General features: G+C 34.7%; 1 protein-coding gene across 2 annotated transcripts in view; it reads right to left on the bottom strand.

Moving 5' to 3' along the window:
- SLAIN2 (SLAIN motif family member 2) overlaps positions 1-22864 on the bottom strand; it is a 78084-nt gene that overhangs the window by 23949 nt on the left and 31271 nt on the right. Inside the window, exons 3-7 of one of the 2 annotated variants that reach the window (XM_026508850.4) lie at positions 17416-17580; positions 15069-15230; positions 11455-11814; positions 10871-11008; positions 1309-1386 (exon numbers count right to left, since the gene is read on the bottom strand). In XM_026508850.4, coding sequence (XP_026364635.1) covers positions 1309-1386; positions 10871-11008; positions 11455-11814; positions 15069-15230; positions 17416-17580 — 903 coding nt within the window. The remainder of the gene's footprint in view (positions 1-1308; positions 1387-10870; positions 11009-11454; positions 11815-15068; positions 15231-17415; positions 17581-22864) is intronic. The other variant, XM_026508851.4, reaches the window with a different exon arrangement.

The raw sequence follows: 22864 nt of genomic DNA, 5'->3' as shown, positions 1-22864 counted from the left end.
TCTCTATCAAAAGAACATATACTATCCAGTCTTTTTTTTTTTTTTTTAGGATTTTATGCATTTGAGGTGGGGGAGGAGCAGAGGGAAGGGAAGAAGCAGACTTCCCACTGAGTGGGGAGCCCAAAACAGGGCTCGATCCCAGGACCCCACGTACATGACCAGAGCCAACAGCAGACACTTAACCGACTGAGCAACCAGGCGCCCCTATCCATTCTTATTTCTGACAGTAGCACCAGAAGACATTTGTATTGGAGGGCTACGATCAACTTCTGGTATTCAAAACACAAACATTTACACATCCAGCATTTCCATACTATTCTCTTTCCTTCAGATTCTATGTCTAAAACTATTGCCTTAAATCATATTTAATCCACCAAATCATTACTAAAATATTTACACATTAACAAACTTGCTAAAATATGTATTTCAGTGCTTTTGTACCCATATTAACTAAATCTTTTTCTTCGACAATCAAATCTCAAACCTCCTCTTTCCACATAATGTCCTTTAATTCTTTATCCTCCTCATATATCTTTGTTATTTACTGAGTTCTGAAACTGTCAGGAAATCTACATGTCCTGGATAGGGGAAATATTTTTCCTCATTGCTTATATTTGTTATGTCCCATTTCCTCTGAGGCTTCTATTCATTCTTTTTACTGCTTGTCCTACCCAATTCCATGGTATGTTCCCCAATTCTACTTCTTTCTAGCTGTGCATACATCCAACCTCTTCAAACCAGTATGATAGCTTTGGTGTCCAACCTTCATATACTTCAACTCTCAGTTCTTAAAAAAGCTACCACTCCCTTAAATAGTCCAAACATTACCAGTTAACCACAACAACTTGTGATTTAATATTCATCAACTTCTAATATGTAAGCATTCCCATTTCATCCTACAGATAAGTAAATCCAAAACTCAGAAGAAGAAAAGTCAGAAGAAAAAAATTTACATACAAAATGTCTGGCATTTAGTTCATTTTAAAGCACTTATTAGTTCATCTACATTGTTAAAACAATGACCTTCAGTTTAAGGTTGGTAAGAAAAATGATAAATTCTCTAATAGAAAATGCTACATATCATTTATTCCTTTCAGAAGAGCAATCCAATACATACCTCTGCAGAAAATAAGTTTCTTCTGGATTTATCCAAGTAAGAGAGATGAATCCACATTACTTAATAAAAAAAAAAAAAAAAAGACTAAAATGTGCCCTACAGACATCAATGACTCAGTATACCAAAAGGTATGAGATTTAACTATTAGATCATTTGCTGAAATTTAAAACTTAGTAAGAGGCTGTAGTTACCTCTTTTTGTAGATGAAGTTTGAAGCAACTGTTTGGCTTTGAGGGAAGTACGAGGCAAATTTTTCAGCCTTTGCGAAGCTGTTGAAAAATAAGGAACTGTAATATTTGCCTGGAAGGACAAGATAAAGGCTATAGCTTCTGTAAACTTGAATATTTTAATACATACTTGAAAATTTATCAAGGAACAGAAACCATAAAGTGAAAATATGTTAGAAACCTAGAAGCAGAGGAATCTGAAAGTGATGCTTAGTGCATTAAGTCGGAAAGGAAAAAGGGATGGAAATCTTAGTGCAAAGTGCATACTTTCAGAAACAGTTTCTTACAGATGAGAAAATCTACAATATGTAAACCAATCAAAATATCAAAGAGAAAACAAACCACCAGCAAACATGCTACAGGATGCAAAGAATATAAAGCTAATTAAGTAAAAGTGATGAACACAAGCACACAGTATAGAATAAAATAAAAGTAGGACTTGTTCAATGCAAAAAAGCAGACTTTGGCAAAGCAGTTATTGTTAGATGAACTGCCCTAACATAAAACAGTAATCCCCATACTCAAAAAGGAGAAGAAAACTCAGAACTAGGCAGGTCCTCAAGGGAGTAAAAATCTAATCGACATCATCTTGCTGTAGAATAAAACTAATTTGTACTTTAGACTTTGGGCAGCAACATATCTGGCCTGTGCACATGTTAAATGGGGTGGATGGGGGTGTGTGTGTGTTGGGGGGTGCATAGTGTGTGCTGGGATTGACGGGTTTGGAGCAGTCAGCACCTGCTACTTAAAATGATCAATGAGGAATTCTAAGCTTTCTTCAAAACTCCTAATCTATCAACTGCAACGAAACTTTCAAAACTGGCATGTATGTAGCAGCTCAGAGCTATCCAGAGTTAAAGCTCACTATAGTTTCATTGAACTGAAAAGACCCACAGCTGCCAGTACAGCCACCTATTTAAGTAGTTCTAAAATGTCACTCTACTGATTTAGAAGTTGGACTTTTAGGATATATGCGAGAGAGAGAGAGAGAGAGAGAGAGAGAGAGAGAGAAAGAAAGACAGAGAGATCCCACAGCCATAAATCTGGCCAGCATTTAAACAATCATCGGGTTGACAAAGGAATACTTGATAATATCATCAAAGAGAATTAAGGAGAATTTCTCTTTTGCTCTATTGCTGAACTCAATGCTTTAAAAAAACTATTGTTTCCTCACTGTCTGATAGTAAATATTTTTGAAGAGTAATAAGTGTATTTGACTTCAAATTTTATAGTAATCCACACATTACTTAGCTAAATAATATACCAATTCAGCTTAAATATTGCCAGGAAGACTACTAAAAACTTCTCCAAACTTAAAATCAATTTTATAATTACCTCATATCTATCCCACAGAAATACAGGATCCTATCATCACTGCATATTCTCCATTTGTATATTTATTCATACATGCTTTCAACCATTCATAGTGTCATTCATTTACTCATTCACTGCTGCTTTTTTTCATTCTTTCCAACAGTTAATTATCTACTTTATTTCAGGTACTGTTTTAGGTACAATGGATTTGTTCAGTAGAAAACTAGATGGGTAAAATTCCTGCTTTCATGGAACTAACATTCTGAAAGGAAAGGGGAAATAAAGAGTCAAACAGTCAGACAGTGATAGCTGCTAAGGAGGAAACTAAGTAAAAAGGGAGACAGAAAATGGGAGATTTAAATTGCAATTATAAATAGGGTGATCAGAAAAGATTTCCCTGAGATGACATTTGCGCAAAGATCTGAAGGAAGAAAGCCATATAGATATCTGGGGAAAGCACTGCAGACAGACAGAAAATAAATGATAAAGGACCTGAGGTAAGAGTGTGCCTAGTATATCTGAACAACAGGCAGTAGGCCACTATGATTGGAATAGAGTAAATGAGGACAAAATGTACTGTATGTATGCTGGCAATCCACAATACCTATTAACCATTACAATTTTTTTAGTGAGGACTTAACATCAAAAATCATCTATAATCTGTTTTGGAAAGGTCCTACTTAAATTAATAGCTATAACTCCAATGGACTTTGTCTCTCAAGTTTCATGGGTCACAACGACAGCATCCATAACAAATAAACACAATACAATGGTAATCTGAAGAATCTGACTGCAAATAGAAATAAGAAAACTAAATTTTTATCTGAATTATCACTCTTAATTTGATCAGTCTTCTAAAGGCAAAAATCATTTTTCAAATGGTGAAGTGTAGTAAACGGAAAGTCTCCAAATCTTTCTACAATAATAGAATTCAGTGTTAGCTGTTTAAAAATACTCATTGTTTCCCTGGTTTCTCTCTTAATATTTATAGAATTCCAAATTAGCAAAACCCTTCCAGGAAAAGCAAAGATGGTACAATAAAAATATTATTCTCTCATGCTACCATTATTTAGGTTAGTATCTTCCTCCACAAACCAATTTCAAAAGCCTCTGTATTTTTGTTAAACATATACCACCATTTTCCAAATCATTCTGGCTCAAAGTTTTCTTTAAATCCATTTAGTCATCTCTGCAGTTCTGTTGACCTCTTCCTTTACATTCCTATTGTCTCCTAAATACCTAATTCAGAATTTCATCACCCTATTTTTGGATTACAACAGTGTCCTTTTGGGTTTCCCTACATCCAATCCTTCTACTTTAGTCATGTGCATCATGGAAAGGATAGTGGAAGTGCTGTCCCACCCCCCAACTCCAGTGCAGGTAGGCAGTGAGTGAATGGTCTGTAAGGAATTCAGAACAAAAATAAAACCAGCTTGGTCTATTTTTATAATTATCATCATGTTCCAGATTAATAATCAAGGTTGGTGATAAAATGCTCCTCCCTGAAGAAAACAGTTTGGCAGGTACTGTTGCCTTTTAATAGCATATACGAAAGATTTAAATGAACATATTTTAATACTTATCTTTTAATGTACATTGCATTTCACATGAAAAATAAATAGGAGAACTCCCAGTTATATGGTCTCCCCTAACACAGGTGGATTCAGCTACACATTTCTTTCCAGAGTAGGTTCATAGAGATGTGAAATCAAGCTCACTTAGCACATTATGTGCCTCCAACCCCTGTGGTACAATAATATATTCCTATATTTACACAGCTTAGAAATAAACAATGATGGTACAGTGATTATAAAGTCAATGAAACAGAATGTGAGTTACTTTGACTGTCATTATATGTGATTATTATTTAAATTTTTTCAGCTGTGAAGATATTTAAAAATCATTAAATTTGATCCCCAAAGGAACTAAGATATGGACAAGATGGCAATTTCTGAAATTTACTGTAAAATAGAATTTTATGAATTTCTGCCAAACTTATTATGTTGAATATTTCCTTACTCGTGTAACAGTTGCTTTGTGATTTTAGATTTAAAAATTGAAGACTATTCTTCAGTCAATACGACTGAAGAGAAATTGATAAATCTGGCTATACTGTGTCTTTTTTTTTTTTTTTTAAGATTTTATTTATTTATTTGACAGAGATAGAGACAGCCAGTGAGAGAGGAAACACAAGCAGGGGGAGTGGGAGAGGAAGAAGCAGGCTCACAGCAGAGGAGCCTGATGTGGGGCTCGATCCCATAACGCCGGGATCACGCCCTGAGCCGAAGGCAGACGCTCAACCGCTGTGCCACCCAGGCGCCCCTGGCTATACTGTGTCTTGAGCTTCAATATGTAAAGATAAATTCTGAAGAAGTTATTGACAAATTTCCAGAAACTAAAGCTATAATATTCACTACTGTGACAGACCAATATGTAAAAACATTTTTTATTAAAAAGTGACTTAAAAATGCCTATCTTTTTTGTACTGTAAAATGTTATTTTTTACTGTTATAAAATAATGCTCAATAAAAGAATTATTTCTCATTGTCTGTATTTTCTCCAGCCATTGTTATTATAATTCATTCTATTTCATTATTACTGAACATAATTTTGTCATATGGCAAGATGTTAAAAATAATCTCCAGCTCCCAAATACTAAGTAAGCATACACCACTATAAAAGAATGTTAATTACTGCTAAGTAAAATGGCCCGTTCCCCCCAACTCTGCAATGACATTGTTTTAAAACTTTCATTGATTACAAATTCTCAGAGTCACCTTTCAATCCTCTCTTCCTCTCCACCTCCCATCTTCTCAGTGTTACCAAGTCACATATCTTCTACATCATTTTTAAAAATTCATCCAGATCTCATCACTTCCTGCACTATTGCCTTTGTTCAGATATTCATTTTTTGCCATGATTATACAATAGCTTTCTAAATGGTTTCTAGTCTATCCTGAACTTTAATCCATTCTTCATATTGCTACCAGAATGGATTTTCTAAGAAGTAACACTGATTAAAAGTGTACCATGGCTCTTCACACTTACAGAATGAAATCCAAATTCCTTAATATATTAAAAAATTCCCAATCTGTGCCCAATATATCTCTCTCATCCTTCATTACTGTACCCACTAGCCATCCTGCTGCACCCTACACTCTAGTCATACAAAACCACTACAATCAGGGTGTTACTTTTAAGACTTCATTACTAATCCCACTGTTAGGTAAACCTGTCTTTCCTTTCTTCATGTGGTCTCTTAAGCTCCTCCTGAGTTAGTGGGAAGATTATCTTCTATCTTTCCTGAAAACCTCTTCATACTGCTGAGTTTAATGCCTCTCTTCTGTTCCCGCAGAAGTTCCTGCCAATCACTCCCTGCTATTGAAGGGCACATGCTGTCTCATTTGTATTTATAATCCCAGTGCCTAGAACATAACATATACCCAATAAATATCTGTCAAATAATTAAGGACACATGAGTGACTGATCACTGGATAAAATCCAGAGATCTGAACTAAGCACTCAAGATCCTCCAGAGTAGAGGTCTAATCTAGTGGTTTGCAAACTTGAATTTACCCCAGAATCAGCTGAGACACTTCTAAAAAATATAGATGTTGGGTACTCCTCCCAAATGTATTCAATCAAAATTTACAGAAATGTCAGAAAAACATTTATAAAATCTCTTTGTATTTAGATAATTGACCCATCATTGCACTGCTTATTCTTAAAAAGAAATTCTACACAGATTTATTATGACTTGAGTTTATGTTTCATAATTATGTGAAATTCAAGTGTAATCTTTTAATGTTTGGTTCCAAGCGAAATCTGGATGAGAATTTCTTCCCCATGGACCTCAGGGCAGTTTGATTATGCATAAGCTGACAACTGCCTTGGACACTCCCCCTTCAGTGAGAGGTCCGGAGTATTGACCATATACCTTTTCCCTGGGGGAATACTCTGTAGCCTATGCAAAGATATTCTTCCATTTGACTAAATGTAAGTAAGTGGATAAATATTACACTGGATTATTTTACTCTTTTGTGGTAATTCACAAAGTATTTATAGTTGATGCTCCAATAGAGTCATCCAGGAATATTTCCCAAGACGCCTACTCATCTGCACTTAGGCTAGCATGATGTAATCTAAACAATTTTTGGGAGGAAATCAGGGGACTCAAAGAGGGGTTGGGAGGAGGGAGCAATTTCGTTTGGTTTTGCACTTTTCTAGTTATTATTGCACGTATAATACATATGATCTCTGCTTCCTCTCTATAAAAATAAGAAATGGGTTGTTGTGAGGTTCAAATGAGATAATTCATGTGAAAGTAAACATTTAAAAATACTAACCAGAGTTTGAGCATTTTTTTTTAAAGATTTTATTTATTTATTTGACAGAGATAGAGACAGCCAGCGAGAGAGGGAACACAAGCAGTGCGAGTGGGAGAGGAAGAAGCAGGCTCCCAGTGGAGAAGCCTGATGTGGGGCTCGATCCCATAACACCGGGATCACGCCCTGAGCCGAAGGCAGACGCTTAACGACTATGCCACCCAAGCGCCCCGAGCATTTAATTTTTTTAAACCAGCGGATTGTCTTGGGTTTTTCTCCCTTTTCTTATTTCTGAACCCGTATTTCCTGTATCTTTCTGAAACCTAAATTTCCTACTGAACCTCTACTCTAGTAGTCTTAGGAAGGCACTAGTCTTTTGAAAAACTCTGTCCCTGACAAACATTGCTTCCTTTAAATGGAGAAACTGAGAAAATGCTATATATCCATGACCTCTGCAATGCTCTGGTTTTCTTAAACTTTTTAAGTTACTCACATTTCAAATATAAAAGTTGGAAATTGGTAACAGCTATAAAAATGAAAATATATTAGAACTCTCATAATTTTCATATATGAATGCCAGCATCCACAATAATGCAGCCATAGCAAATAAGCATATAAAAACAGTCATTGGCATAGTACAAGGCAAAAGAAGTGGTCCCGTAAGTGGAAATAACAGCAACCTTGCAAGTTAGGTTCATGCAGACCAGCAAGTAAGAACCAAAGCTTTACCACTTAAGGGCTGGAAAAATAAAAACTTAAAGGAAAACAAAATGCAACATCTATTAAACTAACCGATTTATACAAAAAATAAAAAATATTAATTCATGTTTAAAAATGTATGAGACTTGGTATTATAATATTTATAAATAATTCTATATCAAAATAAAAAGGCTATTATGAAAACTATATATATACACACACTTATAATTAAAAGAACAAATACATACATTACTATCGATCAAGATACATGCAAAATTTTAAGAAAAATAGGTAATACATTACAAAATATATTGTTATTTTTAAACAAAAGGCTTTAAAATATTTTTATAAAATAAAGTTTTAAACTTGATAAAATTCTGGATTTACTGTTTTCCAAAAATATTCTTGTGACTAATGCGATTTTACACTAAAATAAGTGTTTATGGCATTTTAATTGTAAATAAGCTTCACTATAGCTTCAAATATAAAAATAAACAAGTATATGCAATTGAAAAAAAATAAAAGATGGTACCTTGCTTTCCCTTTTGCTTATATACTGTTCAAATATTGAAATATACCACTATGAAACTGCATACATATTTTCTACTTAAAAGTAAATTAGTGATCAGAATCTCATTATTTTTCCCTATATATTTTCCTTAATTATCCATTTCTGGGGAAAACAAAAGAATAATTCACCTACAGTAAAAATTCTAGGGAATCAGCAGGTAATTACAATGGTAATTCTACCAGTAGAGAGGCAAGTAATTATCACAAAGTTTAAGATATGGTCAATATATTTTTCTATTAACATTTTTATCCTAGGTTTTCTTCTATTTTTGTGAAGAATTTTTTTTTTTTTTAATTTCCATACAGCTTTGAGGTGCTAGAACAGTTCAAATAAAGAACATATATGAGGGCATGGGACAACAACCCTGAGTAAAGTGCTGGTACTGAGAATTAACTGAATAAAGCAGAGAGAATATAGATACAGCTGGTTTTAACAAAGAGCAGGGAAGCTGTCTCTGGAGATATAATCATGTAAAGTTTTGAGAAATTCAGAACTTAACAATTCAAACTAAGCATAAAAGCCCAAATACAAATCATGTTTTGGATTATCTGAGCATAAGCTATAAAAGTGTAGCTTATAATATGCAGGATTTTTATTACTTAATCTTCTTAATGATATAAAATTTTCTTTCCTGTTGCATTAACATTGTGCATTGCTTTTTGTTTCAGGCAAATATACCAAGGAAGGAAAAAACCAGAAACACAATGTCCTCAAGAGTCAAATTACTTTAATTTGCAGATTTAAAGGCACAAAAGTTATCATTCACCATTTTGATAGAACTTAAGAGTTCAAATTGTAACTCTTTTTATTTTTAAAGTTTTGTGATTCCCTATTTTACGTACCATTTATGAGTACACCAGATGAGTATCATAATGGCACTCTTACTTACATAGCCTGCAAGACCTGGAATACTAAGTTTAAAATTCAATTTGGTTGAAAAACATGTTATTGCACACATCCAACTGAATAAATGAAGTACACAAATCTCTACATAACAATGTTCCACAGTGCCTTAAATCTGAGGGTCATCTTAGAAAAAACAAATAATATTGCTGGATTATTCTTAAATCTTAGTTCCAAACCATAAATGTGACAAAACTCTCTAGGTGGACTTGGATTCTTGAGCACAATCAACATGGGTGTGAATCCTAACTTGCCACCTATCAGCTATATGATCAAAGATAAGTTATTCAACCTTTCAAAGCTCCTATCTCCAAACTTGCAAAATGTATTAATAATTGTACCTACTTCATAGAACTGTTCTGAGGATTAAACAGGATTATGTATGTACGGTACAGCACAATGTGAGTTTCTGTAATATAAGTAATATCATATACAACTAGAAAATAAGGAAAATTGATCAATGTTAACACAAAAGTCATTTGGGTTCAAATGTATTTTTTCCTGGCCTGTTTATTTTTGAGTCACCAAGTAACAGCAGCTTAACACAAATTACACAAAGTCAGCTAAACACAACAGAGCCAAGGAAGAGTGTAAGGGAATTAAAAAAATAACTGAATGCTTTCAAAGTTGTATTATTCAATAAACAAGTTATATAAGTGAACAATCAATAGTCACATGTTTGTGCTACTTCTTTATAGCTTGAGGAAATGAAGGAACACATCACAGCCACCACTTCAACAGGTGACATAATATGCTACAAAGGAACTGAGTCAATCAGACCACAAGACTGATGTGAGCTATGGGATACAATGGGGTGCATATTGAGCATTTCTTAAATATAGAAATAACTGTGATAGTCTGTTTAAACATGGTTTGATTACATGCTCTTATCTATTGTAGTTAACAAGCAACATTCTTTGGAAAGTGTTCAACTCTTTTTTAATCACCTTGTACATTAAAGTATACAGTATCCATCTATTCCCATATCACTTCTTAGCTCAGTTTGGCTACTTTGTCTTAGAAGTTCTTTCTGCATGATTCTTTCTGATCTTTGTTTATGTTGCATATGTCTCCTTCATTCAACAGACTCAGATCTTCCTTTCCATCAAGTCACTTTCAACTTTTTTCTTTTAAATGAAGTTCTATATTTGCTGGAGTATTTATTTTAGTCATTGAAAATTTAACATGCTTTTGATTATGCTAGTATTTTTTGCAGGATCATTATTGCTTTTTATTAATGTTCTAGTAAGAAAGCTGCTTGGGTTTTAAGTTGTCTGTTCCAGGACTATTTCACACAAAAATCTTGTCATTTTCAATGTGTAGGTTTTTAAGGAATATATCTCTATCTATGTATACAGAGATATAGAAATAAAGATATATAGATATATAAGGTATAGGTTTTTAAGGAATATATATATATATATACACACACACACATATATATATAAAAGTTTTTTTAAAGACATATATATATTTAACCAGTAGACTTTGCTTATTTTAAAAGGAGAGACCAAAGTTCCATATAGATACAAGTACTGATACAAGTGGGTATCTTATAGGAACAAATTTTAAATTTTAATATAGCTATTATCTTAGAGGAACGAATAATCACTACATTTTACAACTGATATGGTTTAATACAGCTATTCAGCACAAAATTACTATCTATAATTTTCATTTTCCTTTAAATAACTGATACATAAAAGGTACTTACTGGCTGAAGCCTGAGGTTGCATGCGAGGTATTCCTCCATTTGGCACTTGAAAATTTGAGTCACTTCTGCTGCTTTTCACTGAGTCAACTTGTGTACTAGATGTTCGGGACAGGTTTGGAAGACTGCGTCTTAGTTTTTCTGTAACAAAAGAATTTAATGAAAAAAAAAATCAAACCATTCTTTTAGATGAAGAAAGAGTTAAAATATTAATTGGCATTTACAAATCAAATTCTTTATTTAAGCATTCAGCATATTTTAGAAGAGTTAACAGGAAGTACAGGTCTTATAAAAATAACTCAACACAGGTTCCATAACTGGGTAGAAGAGAACCTTTAAAAAGAACCATAAATTAATTAAATCAAAATCTACATACAGATTACTTCATGAGTAGGACAAAGCAACACTAACATAATCAAGTAAAATTCACTTTCTTCTTTATTTGTGTATTGATTCACTAGTAATAAAACAGTAAACTGACTAAATTCTTCATCTACTTATCTGAAATACAAAACCTTGGTAAAAATTGTGTTACTTTCGTACTGAAATATGAAGGACAATGGTTTTTCCAGAAACATTCTAATTACCTTCATTTTTAACATTGCTTGTCTGTAAATCTGTGGGATGACCTTGAAGTGAAAGGCGAGGTTGTTGTAAGCGGCTAATCATAGGCTGTGGGGACACTCTACTATATTCTATTCCCCGAGCAGGAGATCGTGAACGAGGTGAATTTCTGGGTGACTGCTTAGGTGATGGTCGAGGTGAATTGCGTGGTGATGGTGAAAACCTGTTAACAGCAGGGTATACTGCATGATGCATATTGTCATCTTCATCATCTAAACTTTGCGCATCAAGTTCCTGATCACTAAAAGTACCCCGTCTTGTAGAATTGCAAGATGAACCAGAACTGCGCCGAGATGTGGTGGCTGCATACTCTTGACGGAGACCTGACAATAATGAATGCATTATTTCATTTCTTTAGGTATCTTTTTAAACATTTAAATATTTTTGAAGCTTAAAAACAAAAGAGTATCATTGAGAAATTCAAACAGGGTATAAAGTGTAAAGGAAAACTCCCTTTCCACTTGAATCATCTTAGACATTCTCCCATATAATGATGCTTAAACATTTAAAAGATTATTTTTAAATAAATAAAATTCTATAAACTTTTGCCCGATCCAACATTTTCTTCTTGAATCTGAAATCTATATTAAAGGTAGAACCATAAACTTAAAAATATTTCTACCCCTAAACGCAATAATTGAAACTTGAGATCACCATTTAAGAAATATTGAGGGAAAACAATTACTGTGCAACTAATGAAAAGAATACACCAGTGGATAAATAACCTCCCCGGATACTTAATTATTCAAATTGATGTTATCAATGAAGGACACTTCTATCCCACCCTCAGGAATTCAATATTTGGACATAAATGAATTTCAACTGCTTCATGTTCCAAGAGACTTCAGTAAAACGAACTTAAATTCTAAGCCATCAAGTACAAATTTTTCAAAGGAGTCCCCTATGTATCCTGATACCTCCAGAAACCCCAAGGAACCTAAGGCCTTCAAACAGTATAAAAACTTCTGGAACAAAAACAAATGTTGATATATATTCAATGAAGAAAAAGATTACTATTCAAGAAAAGCACAGAATTTAGCTAATATTTTGAGCATGTCCTGCCAACTACGGACAATCTAGTTTAAAAGATCTCTACTGTTATAGAGTGGTATTCAAACTTTTAAGATGGGTACTCATACACAGTGCTATCGATATGGTACCCAAAGTAGTGGGTGAGAATCACGCCAGGGTATCTATAAAAACTACAGATTCCTTGGGCCTATCTGGTCCTTCAGTCAAGTTACAAGTTTCAATAGTAACCGACAAGTTACTTAGTGTCTCATTACAGCAAACACCACATTAAAGTCACCCAACAAAAAGACAGCAGACCAGTGAAGAGCACTGTTTTACAAAGAAAAACAAAGATCCCAAAGTAGGCCCTCTAATACTAGGGGGATCTTAAGGAAGCAATGATCTCTATGATTGTGTGTTTCTCATATTAAAAATAAGGGGCTTAATCAGGCAACAGCCAAAATCTGTAATTCTACCTTTCTGTTAAAAAAAAAAAGAACACAAAAAACCTGAAGAAACTATACTTTAAAACAAAAATCATTCACTTAAAAAACAAAACAGGCATTTTGAAGGAGGTATCAGATATATTTTTAGCATCTTTTTTTTTTTATTCACTAGAAAAAAGTATTTGTGCATGTGGATGGCTTATAAAGAATGATTAAAGTAAGGCTAAAATTTCTTTTCCTTGTTACCAAAACACAGTATGAAAGTGACAGCAAAAAGCTGGTTAAATTTCTAACAAAATCCTGGGATATAAAAAGTCAGAGTTCAAAGAAGAAATGAGAGAATTAACTCTAAGTTATAGTGAGGAAGGATTCTTTATTCTTTCACATCCCTGACAAAAACTAGCCCCTCGCTAGCTGACAATACCACAGTCTCAATGAGGAGTTATACATAATTACAGAAGAAAAGGGTACCATATTATTAGTTTCTACGGCTTAAGATAAATAAAGCAAGCACCAAATCTTTCTATTTTTCTGTAGAAGTTGTGTAAAAATGGGAAATGAATCAGCAGAATAACATTCTGTATTCTGCAGTTTAATAAATTTATAGCTTAATAAAACTAAACATTTACATAAAAGGGCCTAAAGCAGAAAGTATTTCAACTAAATTATAGCAATACTCTATTACCCTCGCCAACTGTCAACACTCTGAAACGTGTGGTTCAAGAATCTTTTCATTGTAAAGATTAAAGGGGTCACTTTAGAGAGACTGCTTACTTCACAGTTAAGCTTGTGGTATCTTATGATAAAATGTATAGACAAACCATAATACTTTACTAAATATATAAAACAACCCCATCCTCTCTAAAAGCCTTTTAAAAATTTGTACCATTATCAGTATAATTAAGTGAAGGAACTTCACGTGTTCAAATTTTCCTGTTTCTTCAGGTTAAGAATCCTTTAATGATCTCCTGAGAATAACATTGTGATTTTTTTTAGCCTGATTATTTTCACTTACTCTCTTCATTCCTCATTTTTATGTACTCACATTTTGTGTGCTGAAATATTTTTCAAATATTTTATACAAAAATGTGAAAAGTGCAACAATATAAATAAGAATGAATTGTCATTTGTGTTAAAAAGAAATGTATAGGCAATAATAATGCTCTCACCCCCATCTTACAAAGAGAGCCAGGGCATCCATAGACCCTTAAAATAGTATGAAAAATTTTGTGCACATATGCATTTTGGGGATGGCAAGGGATATAATTTTTATTGGATTCTCAAAGATACCTGTACCTAAAAAGTTGCAAGGACCACTTTGCAGCAAAGCAATATCATATGCTTCACCTCATTTAATATCATAATTCCAATTTTCTAATAAAGGTCTTTTTTTTGTACTCTATATCATATATTCTGAGAGTGGTGATATATGTCCCCAAGGGGGGGATAATTGGGTCTTGGGGTATGAAAAAAATCTTAGGGGCGCCTGGGTGGCTCAGTCATTAAGCGTCTGCCTTCGGCTCAGGGCATGATCCCGGCATTCTGGGATCGAGCCCCACATCAGGCTCCTCTGCTGGGAGCCTGGTTCTTCCTCTCTCACTCCCCCTGCTTGTGTTCCCTCTCTCGCTGTCTCTCTCTGTCAAATAAATAAAATCTTAAAAAAAAAAAATCTTAGATATCATAATAATTTGTGGTCCTCACAGTACATAAAGAGATGCAGGGTGTATCTGTGGTATTAAAATGTCATGGTGGGAGGTGGAAAAAAAAATGTCTGAAAATGCTCTTTGCGGGGGCTAATAATGGAAAAGGGTTGAGAAACACTGGTCTAGAATAAGAAAACACAAAGTAATAGAATAATAACTACTCTAGAGCGTTCCTGTGCAAAGTAACATGCAGGGTATGGTTACCAGTCATTGAAGCAGATCTTTGCTCCTCACACAAAAAGCTGTTCTATGTAAAATGAACTCTGAAAATAAGTTAATGAACAAGTCTATATGTTCAATAAGCCTCTGAAATTTCAACATTTCTATTACTATTCCACAACATCTTAAGACCTATTTAATAACCCCAATAAAATTATACCTCAAGTAGATCTCAACATTAACAATTAAAATACTTACTTTCCTCCTGCATCCGAGCTAGAATCTGCACATCGGTTACATCATTTAGCTTATAATTGGATCCAATTGAATCTTCATCTAATTCTGAAGCACTTAACTCACTGTCTATAGAGGATTGAGGGCTGAGTGGAGGATTTCTGTCTGATGAACTTTTCAAATTACCTTAAAAAAAAATTTGAACTTTGGTGAAACAAAAACTGAATAAACATCTGCTCTAATTAACCTGATAATAAATCTTTGATTCATTTCACCATTATTCTGCCTTTTCTGTTTAAAAAATTCCCAAATATTGAAATTAAAAATTAACCTTATTAAAAATAAAGAGGGATGGGGTGCCTGGCTGGCTCAGTGGTGGAGTGTGTGACTCTTGATCTCAGTGTAAATTCGAGCCCCATGTTGTGTGAAGAGATTACTTAAAAAAATAAAAAATAAAATCTTTAAAAAAAAAAAGAATAAAGAGAACTATAGGGACTCCTTCATATGGTACGGCATAAAAACAAAATATTTTCATTTTAACTATAAATTATCCATCCTCTTATGCAACAATTAAGCTTTTACCACAGCGCCTGGCAAGTAGGTGGTGTCCAAAACATGTGAGAGCATTCCAACTTTTATAAGATAGCCAGTGAAACTTCTCATAAACAGATGAATTTATGATGTGTTTTCTCCTCTCAAATTGTCATTAACAAACACCATCATCTTTTTCCCTGAATAAAAGCATCTACTTTTCCTATGCAAGAAAACTATAATTTGAGGAAAATCAAGATTCCTCAGAGATTTAGGAACAAACCAAAAAAAGAACACTAGGCTCATTCTTCCTGGATTATGCCATGTTTACAAAATGCCTTTGTCAAACTAGTAATGGGGATCCAAAGAGTCCTCTGAAGTTTAGTAGTGAAGCACAAAGATGGAGTAAAGAAAATAACTAGATTTTAAAAAGCATTTAATCACCCCAAACAAAAAGGGGGATAGAAGACAAGTCAGAGGAATAAAGGATATACATACCCAAGAGTCTAACTTATTTCTAAGGAAATACTTTCATCAGATCATCAACTTCTGGTGAAGCATAAAATCCCAACACTGTCACTAATATTTCTAATAGGGATTTATTTGAAATGCTTGTTTCCCAGAATTCTTTACCGTAAAAGTCAGCTTTCACTGAGTGTTATATGTAATTGATAAATTTCTATACCTGAAATCAACTTTACCACATATGTTAACTAACTAGAATTTAAATAAAAACTTGAAAAGAAAAAAGCTCCAACATGAAAGGAATGTAAGAAAAGTGAAATAGTTAATGTTTATATTATCAAGAAGAACACAGTACATATGATAGGAAAAGTACTACAAGGTCATATTTAAATAGTGCCCAAATAAAATTCTTTATATTAAACAAATATTTTTAGTTTGTTATGGGTGAAATAAATAGCGAGTAACAACTTACATACGAAGCAAACAGCAGGGTCAAAAAAGTCATTAGACGAGGGAATACACAGGTCAAAAATTTGAGGTGGTTAACAATAACCCTAATGTTTAAGGAAGCTATAATAATAAGCCGTAACAATAGCAGCAGTAAGAGTTAACCAGTGAGTCAATTCTGAAGAACAGCAAGCTACAGAGTAACATCTCAGCCACAGAACCACAGCAAACATTCCCTGAGCTACAGCAATCTATCCCTACCCCATCATTTAGGGCTCCGCTCTGTTGGCACATTCACATATGGCCATATACTATTAGTTAACTGCAATATCAAAGCTTATTACATAAAACTTAAACTGTTTAACAAAATAAGTGAAAATAAGAGCTGTTATTTTTAGGGATGCCTGGGTAGCTCAGTTGGTTAAGCGTCTGCCTTCGGCTCAGGTCATGATCAGGTCATGATCCCAGGATCTTGGGATTGAGTCCTGCATCGGGCTCCTTACTCAATGGGGAGCCTGCTTCTCCCTCTGCCTGCCACTCCCCCTGCTTGTGCTCTTTCTCTCTGACAAATAAAATCTTTAAAAAATAATAATAAAAGGAAAATGCTATTTAAAAAAAAAAAAGAGCTCTTATTTTAGCTTTTACAACCCAATCAAGCTATTCAGCAAGCATCTATTGGTTAGAAGAATCAAAAGCTTGTTAATCAAATCAAACAAGATGTACAAACTTTTAAGTACATACTAAAGAAAACTTTATGGACATAACCTGGTTTATCTGCATCCCTGGTGCCTAGAATAGTACCTGATGCTACAGATATTTTTTCTAACCACTAAAAAGTTTCATAAATAAAAGAACTTGAACAATTGATGATTATGTTATTTTTTGAGGTAGGGCAGTAAATTCCGTAGTTACTCCATTTTCTCCTTACCTGAATTTCCAGGAAGTATTAGCTGTTTGACTATAGGAGGTCGCACTGGGGTTGAGGATGGAGAATTGAAACCACTGCTGTATGGGCTACTTGCATTTGGACTGTAAGGACTTGTGTAACTCATGGAGTTGAAAGGATTATTATATAAATTCTGCCTCTTGAGAGCTGTGTTAATGAGAAGGGGAGAAATCAAATTTAATAACTGAAAAAGTTAACATTTTACTTAAAAATTTTTCTTACTGGGAAATTCATTAAATCATCATCTCAATTTAAATACAGAAACATTCTTATAGTAGTGGGAGAAAATACATCACATTAAGAATTCCAACAATATATTTCCATTATCTTCAATTGTGCTATGCAAATAAAACAGTGGCCACACCAAACAACAAAAATAATATCACAGGAAGAATATCTTCTCAAACAATTACTAGCTATTAAATTAAATTACTTTTATCTTGTTGGAAAGTTTGTTCCAACTGTACCAACCCTGAATAGCCTTAAAAAATAAAATGAATGAAAAAGTGTATTTGTGTTTTCTCATTTTTCTATAACAAACATGTATTGCAAAGAAAAAGAGGAAAAAAAAAACCCCTATGAAACAAGATTGAAAAACAATCTTTCCAAGGGTGACTGGGTGGCTCAGTCAGTTAAATGTCTGCCTTGAGCTCAGGTCATGATCCCAGGGTCCTGGGATAGAGCCCACATTGGGCTCTCTGCTCAGCGGGGAGCCTGCTTCTCCCTCTCCCTGCTGCACCCCCTGCTTGTGCTCCCCACCTCTCTCTCTCTGACAAATAAATAAAAATCTTTAAAACTAACTAACTAAATAAAAATAAAAAATAAAAACAGTCTTTCCAAAGTTTGGATTTTTGAAAAAAATAAAGCAATACTGACTACTTAGGCCAGGTTAAGGTCAAACGTGAGAATTCTCGTTATAAAGAAAAAAGCCTCCCCCCGACCCCAGTTTTCTGACCCGAGGAGAATACTTCTGCCAAAAGAGGGGGAAAAAAAATTATGCTATGCATATAAAATTACAGAAACAATACAAAAGTAGAACTAAAATCTTGAATGTAATTATACACAAGAAAAATTAATACTTAAAATAGTATTTATTTCCTCTATTCTAAAATCCATAACTTATTCAGTATTTCTGACCATTGGCATAATGATATGTAGAACATACAGACGAATGTGACATGGCACTATTTTCTGAGAGTTTTACAACCAAGTAGTGCAGGCAGGAAAAAAAAAACAACGATTTTGGGGCAAAATGAAACGAGTACTATCATAAAGTGCAAAGGGCTGTGGAACTTCTGAGATAAGAGTAATTCATTACAATTGAGAGGAACTAGGTAAGGCTCTTTGGAATGAGGCACTGGAGTAGCCTTGAGAGGACAAGCAGCCATTCGACAGACCCCTGAAAATGAGGAAAGCCTGTGCTTCCATCTGTGCTTATAATAGGAACGAAAGCAGTGCCTTGAAAATATATAGTATGTTCAGGGAGAAAAAGTGAGTAATATAGAAAGATAAAGCACATAGCTGAGGAACAAAACAGGGAAACATGGCTGGGCTAGGCCATGAAAGTCCTGGAAACTATGCTCAGGAGAATGACCTTTATTCACATCAGTGAATTCTGAGCCAGAGTAATATGATCCAATCAGTTTAGGAAGAAAACTGACGGACATTTTTATGTTGAATAGATTAGACTGAACTAGGCAGTAGAGGTGGAAAAAAAAGGGGGGGGGGGCGCCTAGGTGGCGCAGTCGTTAAGCGTCTGCCTTCAGCTCAGGGCGTGATCCCGGCGTTCTGGGATCGAGTCCCACATCAGGCTCCTCCGCTATGAGCCTGCTTCTTCCTCTCCCACCCTCCCTGCTTGTGTTCCCTCTCTCGCTGGCTGTCTCTGTCTAATAAATAAATAAAGAAATCTTAAAAAAAAAAAAAAAAAGAAGAGGTATTAAAAACTAGAAGGATTACTAAAGGAAACAAAATAAGATGAGTCTAAAGTTTCTGGTTTACCTACTGGGCAGAGTAGTGCTTTGGAAAGAAGGAACATGTGTTTTCTGTTTCGTTTTTCTGTTTAGTTGGATGGTGTAGTATAAGTTGGACAATGTGGTTTTGTCCATATTCACCATGACACAAGACGCCACACTTTAAACATATTTAGTATGCAGTATGTGGCATGATCTCAGAAATGCCAAACTGAGCAGAAACTGGGGTGCTAATTTCTTCCCCTCTACTCTTTCATCTCCTTTTAAGCTTACTCTCTTCTACTTGATTTTATTTAATCACTAGCATTTCAAGTCCTCAGCCCTTTATCTTCTCACTCTCTACCATATTCCTTCTCCCAAGAAATCTCATTTATACCTGACATCAGTTATTATCTGTATTCCCAAAACTCCCCATTATTTATATCTCCAGTCCTAAGTTTTCTTGGACTTCAGTCCCATGTGTGCTGCCCCCTTAATGTCTCCCCTATGGGTATGGCAAACGTACCGCAAAGCCAACATTTCCAATTTCAAACTCATGATTTTCCCACTAACACTGAATTCTCTTCCTGGGTTTATTATCTCAGAAAGACTAATAACCTTCATCCTCTCACACAACCTGGAAACCTAGATCATTGTTGATACTTCTCCCTCATTTCCTCAAATCTGGTTCATTTTTCCTTCCACATCTTTTCATCTCCACTACCATCAACACACACTGCCCAGCTGTCATTATCCACCCCCATCAAAAGCACCCTACATTCATTCAATTTTGGCCCTTTCCAATCTACTCTCCATACTACAGCTAAGCAAGACCTTAACCAAAATGTAAACCTGATCACGTCTTCCTGCCCATACACACCATACCCTTGAACAAAACCCTCCAATATCTTTCTATTGCTTCTAGAATAAAGACCAAAACCTTTAACATAATCTGTAAGGCCTTGCAAAGTCTGGCTCCTACATATTTTTCCGGCCAAACCTCACATCTCTCCCTTCCTTAGTCTTCTCCAGCCACCACCCTGACTTGTTCCAGGTCCTCAAGTATGGGTCATACTCCTCCCACATGCTCCCATAGGCCTCCCACAGAGCCTTTGCACATGCTGTCTTCTCTACTTGAAATACATTACTCTTTCACCTTCCCCCTTAAATCACTCACATTTTTCTGAATCTTGAGGACTCAGGTCAAACATTGCTCCCTAAGGTAAAATTCCTATTTCTCAAAGCTCAAAGCACTAGGTACCATTCTTTCATTACATATCACCAGTTATCAAAATTTGTATTAGTACGTTTCCTCTAGTAGATGACAAACTCATGAGTTCACGTACAGTGTTAATGTTTCCTCATCACATAGCCTCTACCCTTTCCTCAAAGTCTAATACATACCAGGATCTCAGCAAATATTAACTGAATATATAATGAATAAGATTAAGTTGAACAGAGGATCTGGACCATATGAATGGATGAAATAATCAAAACAGAGGGAATCCAGGCAAAGAGACCTGGGTCACCTAAACTTAAAAGGTGGGCAGATGGGGGACGGGAAATGGGAAATTTAATGGATACAAAATTTTAGTATGGGATGATGAAAAAGTTCTGGAGATGGACAGTGCTGATGGATGCCCAGCAAGGTGAATATACTTACTGCCACTGAACTGTATACTTAAAAAAGGATTAAAGTGGGAAATTTATGTTATATAAAATTTACCATAATGAAGATGGACAAAGAAAGAAGAATCTTCAAAGGAGACCCCAAGGAAAACAGCAGGGAGGATAAGACAGGACAAAAAAAAAAATGCACTATCATAAAAAAATAAGAGAAGAACATCTTAGGGACAAGAAGTAGCACAGTGCAGAGAAGCTGAGTGTGACAGAGCAGAAACCATTCTCATAGAATATAGTAGCTATATTTCCAGGGAGCTCTGCCTTATCAAAGGCATACATCTAAAAAATAATCTCCCACCAACCTGGAAAAGGGGGGGGGAATTTAGGACTAAGGTTCAAACTTGCAATAACCAAGTTATTCTTCCTTTAAATATAAATTACATTTATAGCTGTAGCTATTCTGTGTTTGCAGCTATAAAATCTAACCAGTGTTAAACAAATCCAGTACTTGATTAAGAGTAACAGTTTCTCTTACATACTCCTACTATCTTTAATACCTTGTTATATAATAAACCAAAAAGCCATTCCCCAAAATTGCTATTTTTGAGGTGTTATTTTGGTTTTCTCCTTCTAAGTGCAACTTACTAATTACCAATTGTTAATAGTTCCTATCGCTTAGGATGTTTTAAACCAGGGTTTAGTAAACTATAGCCTGTGAGCCAAATCCAGACCATCACCTCTTCTTGTAAATAAAGCTTTACTGGAATACAGCCATGCCCATTCATAGTCCACAAAGCCTAAGATGTTTACTATCCGGCTATTTACAGAAAAAGCTTGCCAACCCTTGTTTTTTATGTTTCTTTATCTATTGTCTGCCACACCTATCAGAATATAAGCTCTGTTCTATTTTATTCATTGCAATATCCTCAGAGCTGAGAACAATACGTAGCACATTATCGGTTATGAACGTATAGTACTGAATGATGAAAATTCCTAACTGTAAAATATACTTACATTATTTCTAAGATGAGACAGAGTACTAGAAAATTGTTCCTAAAGATGTTTTCAATAAACCTCTAAATAATATCTAGGGGCACCCGGGTAGCTCAGTCAGTTAAATGTCTGACTCTTGATTTTGGCTCATGTCATGATCTCAGGGTCATGAGGTCAAGCCCCACATTGGGCTCCGTGCTCAGTGGAGATCTGCTTGAGATTCTCTCTCCCTCTGCTCACACATGTGTGCATACACGCACACATGTGCACTGTGTCTCTCTCAATAAATAAATCTTTAAACAATATCACCTAACTGGAATGAGTTAGAAGTATTCTAGTTATTTCAAACTGTCTACTACCTTGTCTACATATTTCTAATAATCTCTTATGAATATATTTTAAATCAAGCTCCAAGATATAATTTTAAAAACACTTAATATTCAGAAAAAACATTTTTAGTCTATGGCTATAACACCCTGAACACACTAATCTTGTCTTGGAAGCTAAGCAGGGTCAGGCCTGGTTAGTACTTAGATGGGAGAAAAAACATTTTTTAAAATTACATAAAAGCGACTGCTTTTTCAAAAAGGATCCTCTACACAAGGAAGAAATAACAATTTGGTGTCAAAACAGATTCAGAAGCTCTGTAATCATATCTTATATGTTATTTTCATATAATAACCACTACTTCTTCTAGCCAACCAGACTATGCTTTATCACATGCCAGTTTAAATGTTTAGTCTCCCCTTTGTCTCCTCTGAACATTTTTAGCTTACACTCTAATAAAAGTACTATTTTAATAATTAAGCAAAACAAGCGATTTTAAGTACATGGCTGTCAAATAAACACAAGGCAAAAAAGAAAAC

This window comes from Ursus arctos, unplaced genomic scaffold (genome assembly GCF_023065955.2).
Source record: "Ursus arctos isolate Adak ecotype North America unplaced genomic scaffold, UrsArc2.0 scaffold_9, whole genome shotgun sequence".
NCBI classification, from domain to species: domain Eukaryota; kingdom Metazoa; phylum Chordata; class Mammalia; order Carnivora; family Ursidae; genus Ursus; species Ursus arctos.
This window is presented reverse-complemented; position numbering and strand designations above follow the sequence as displayed.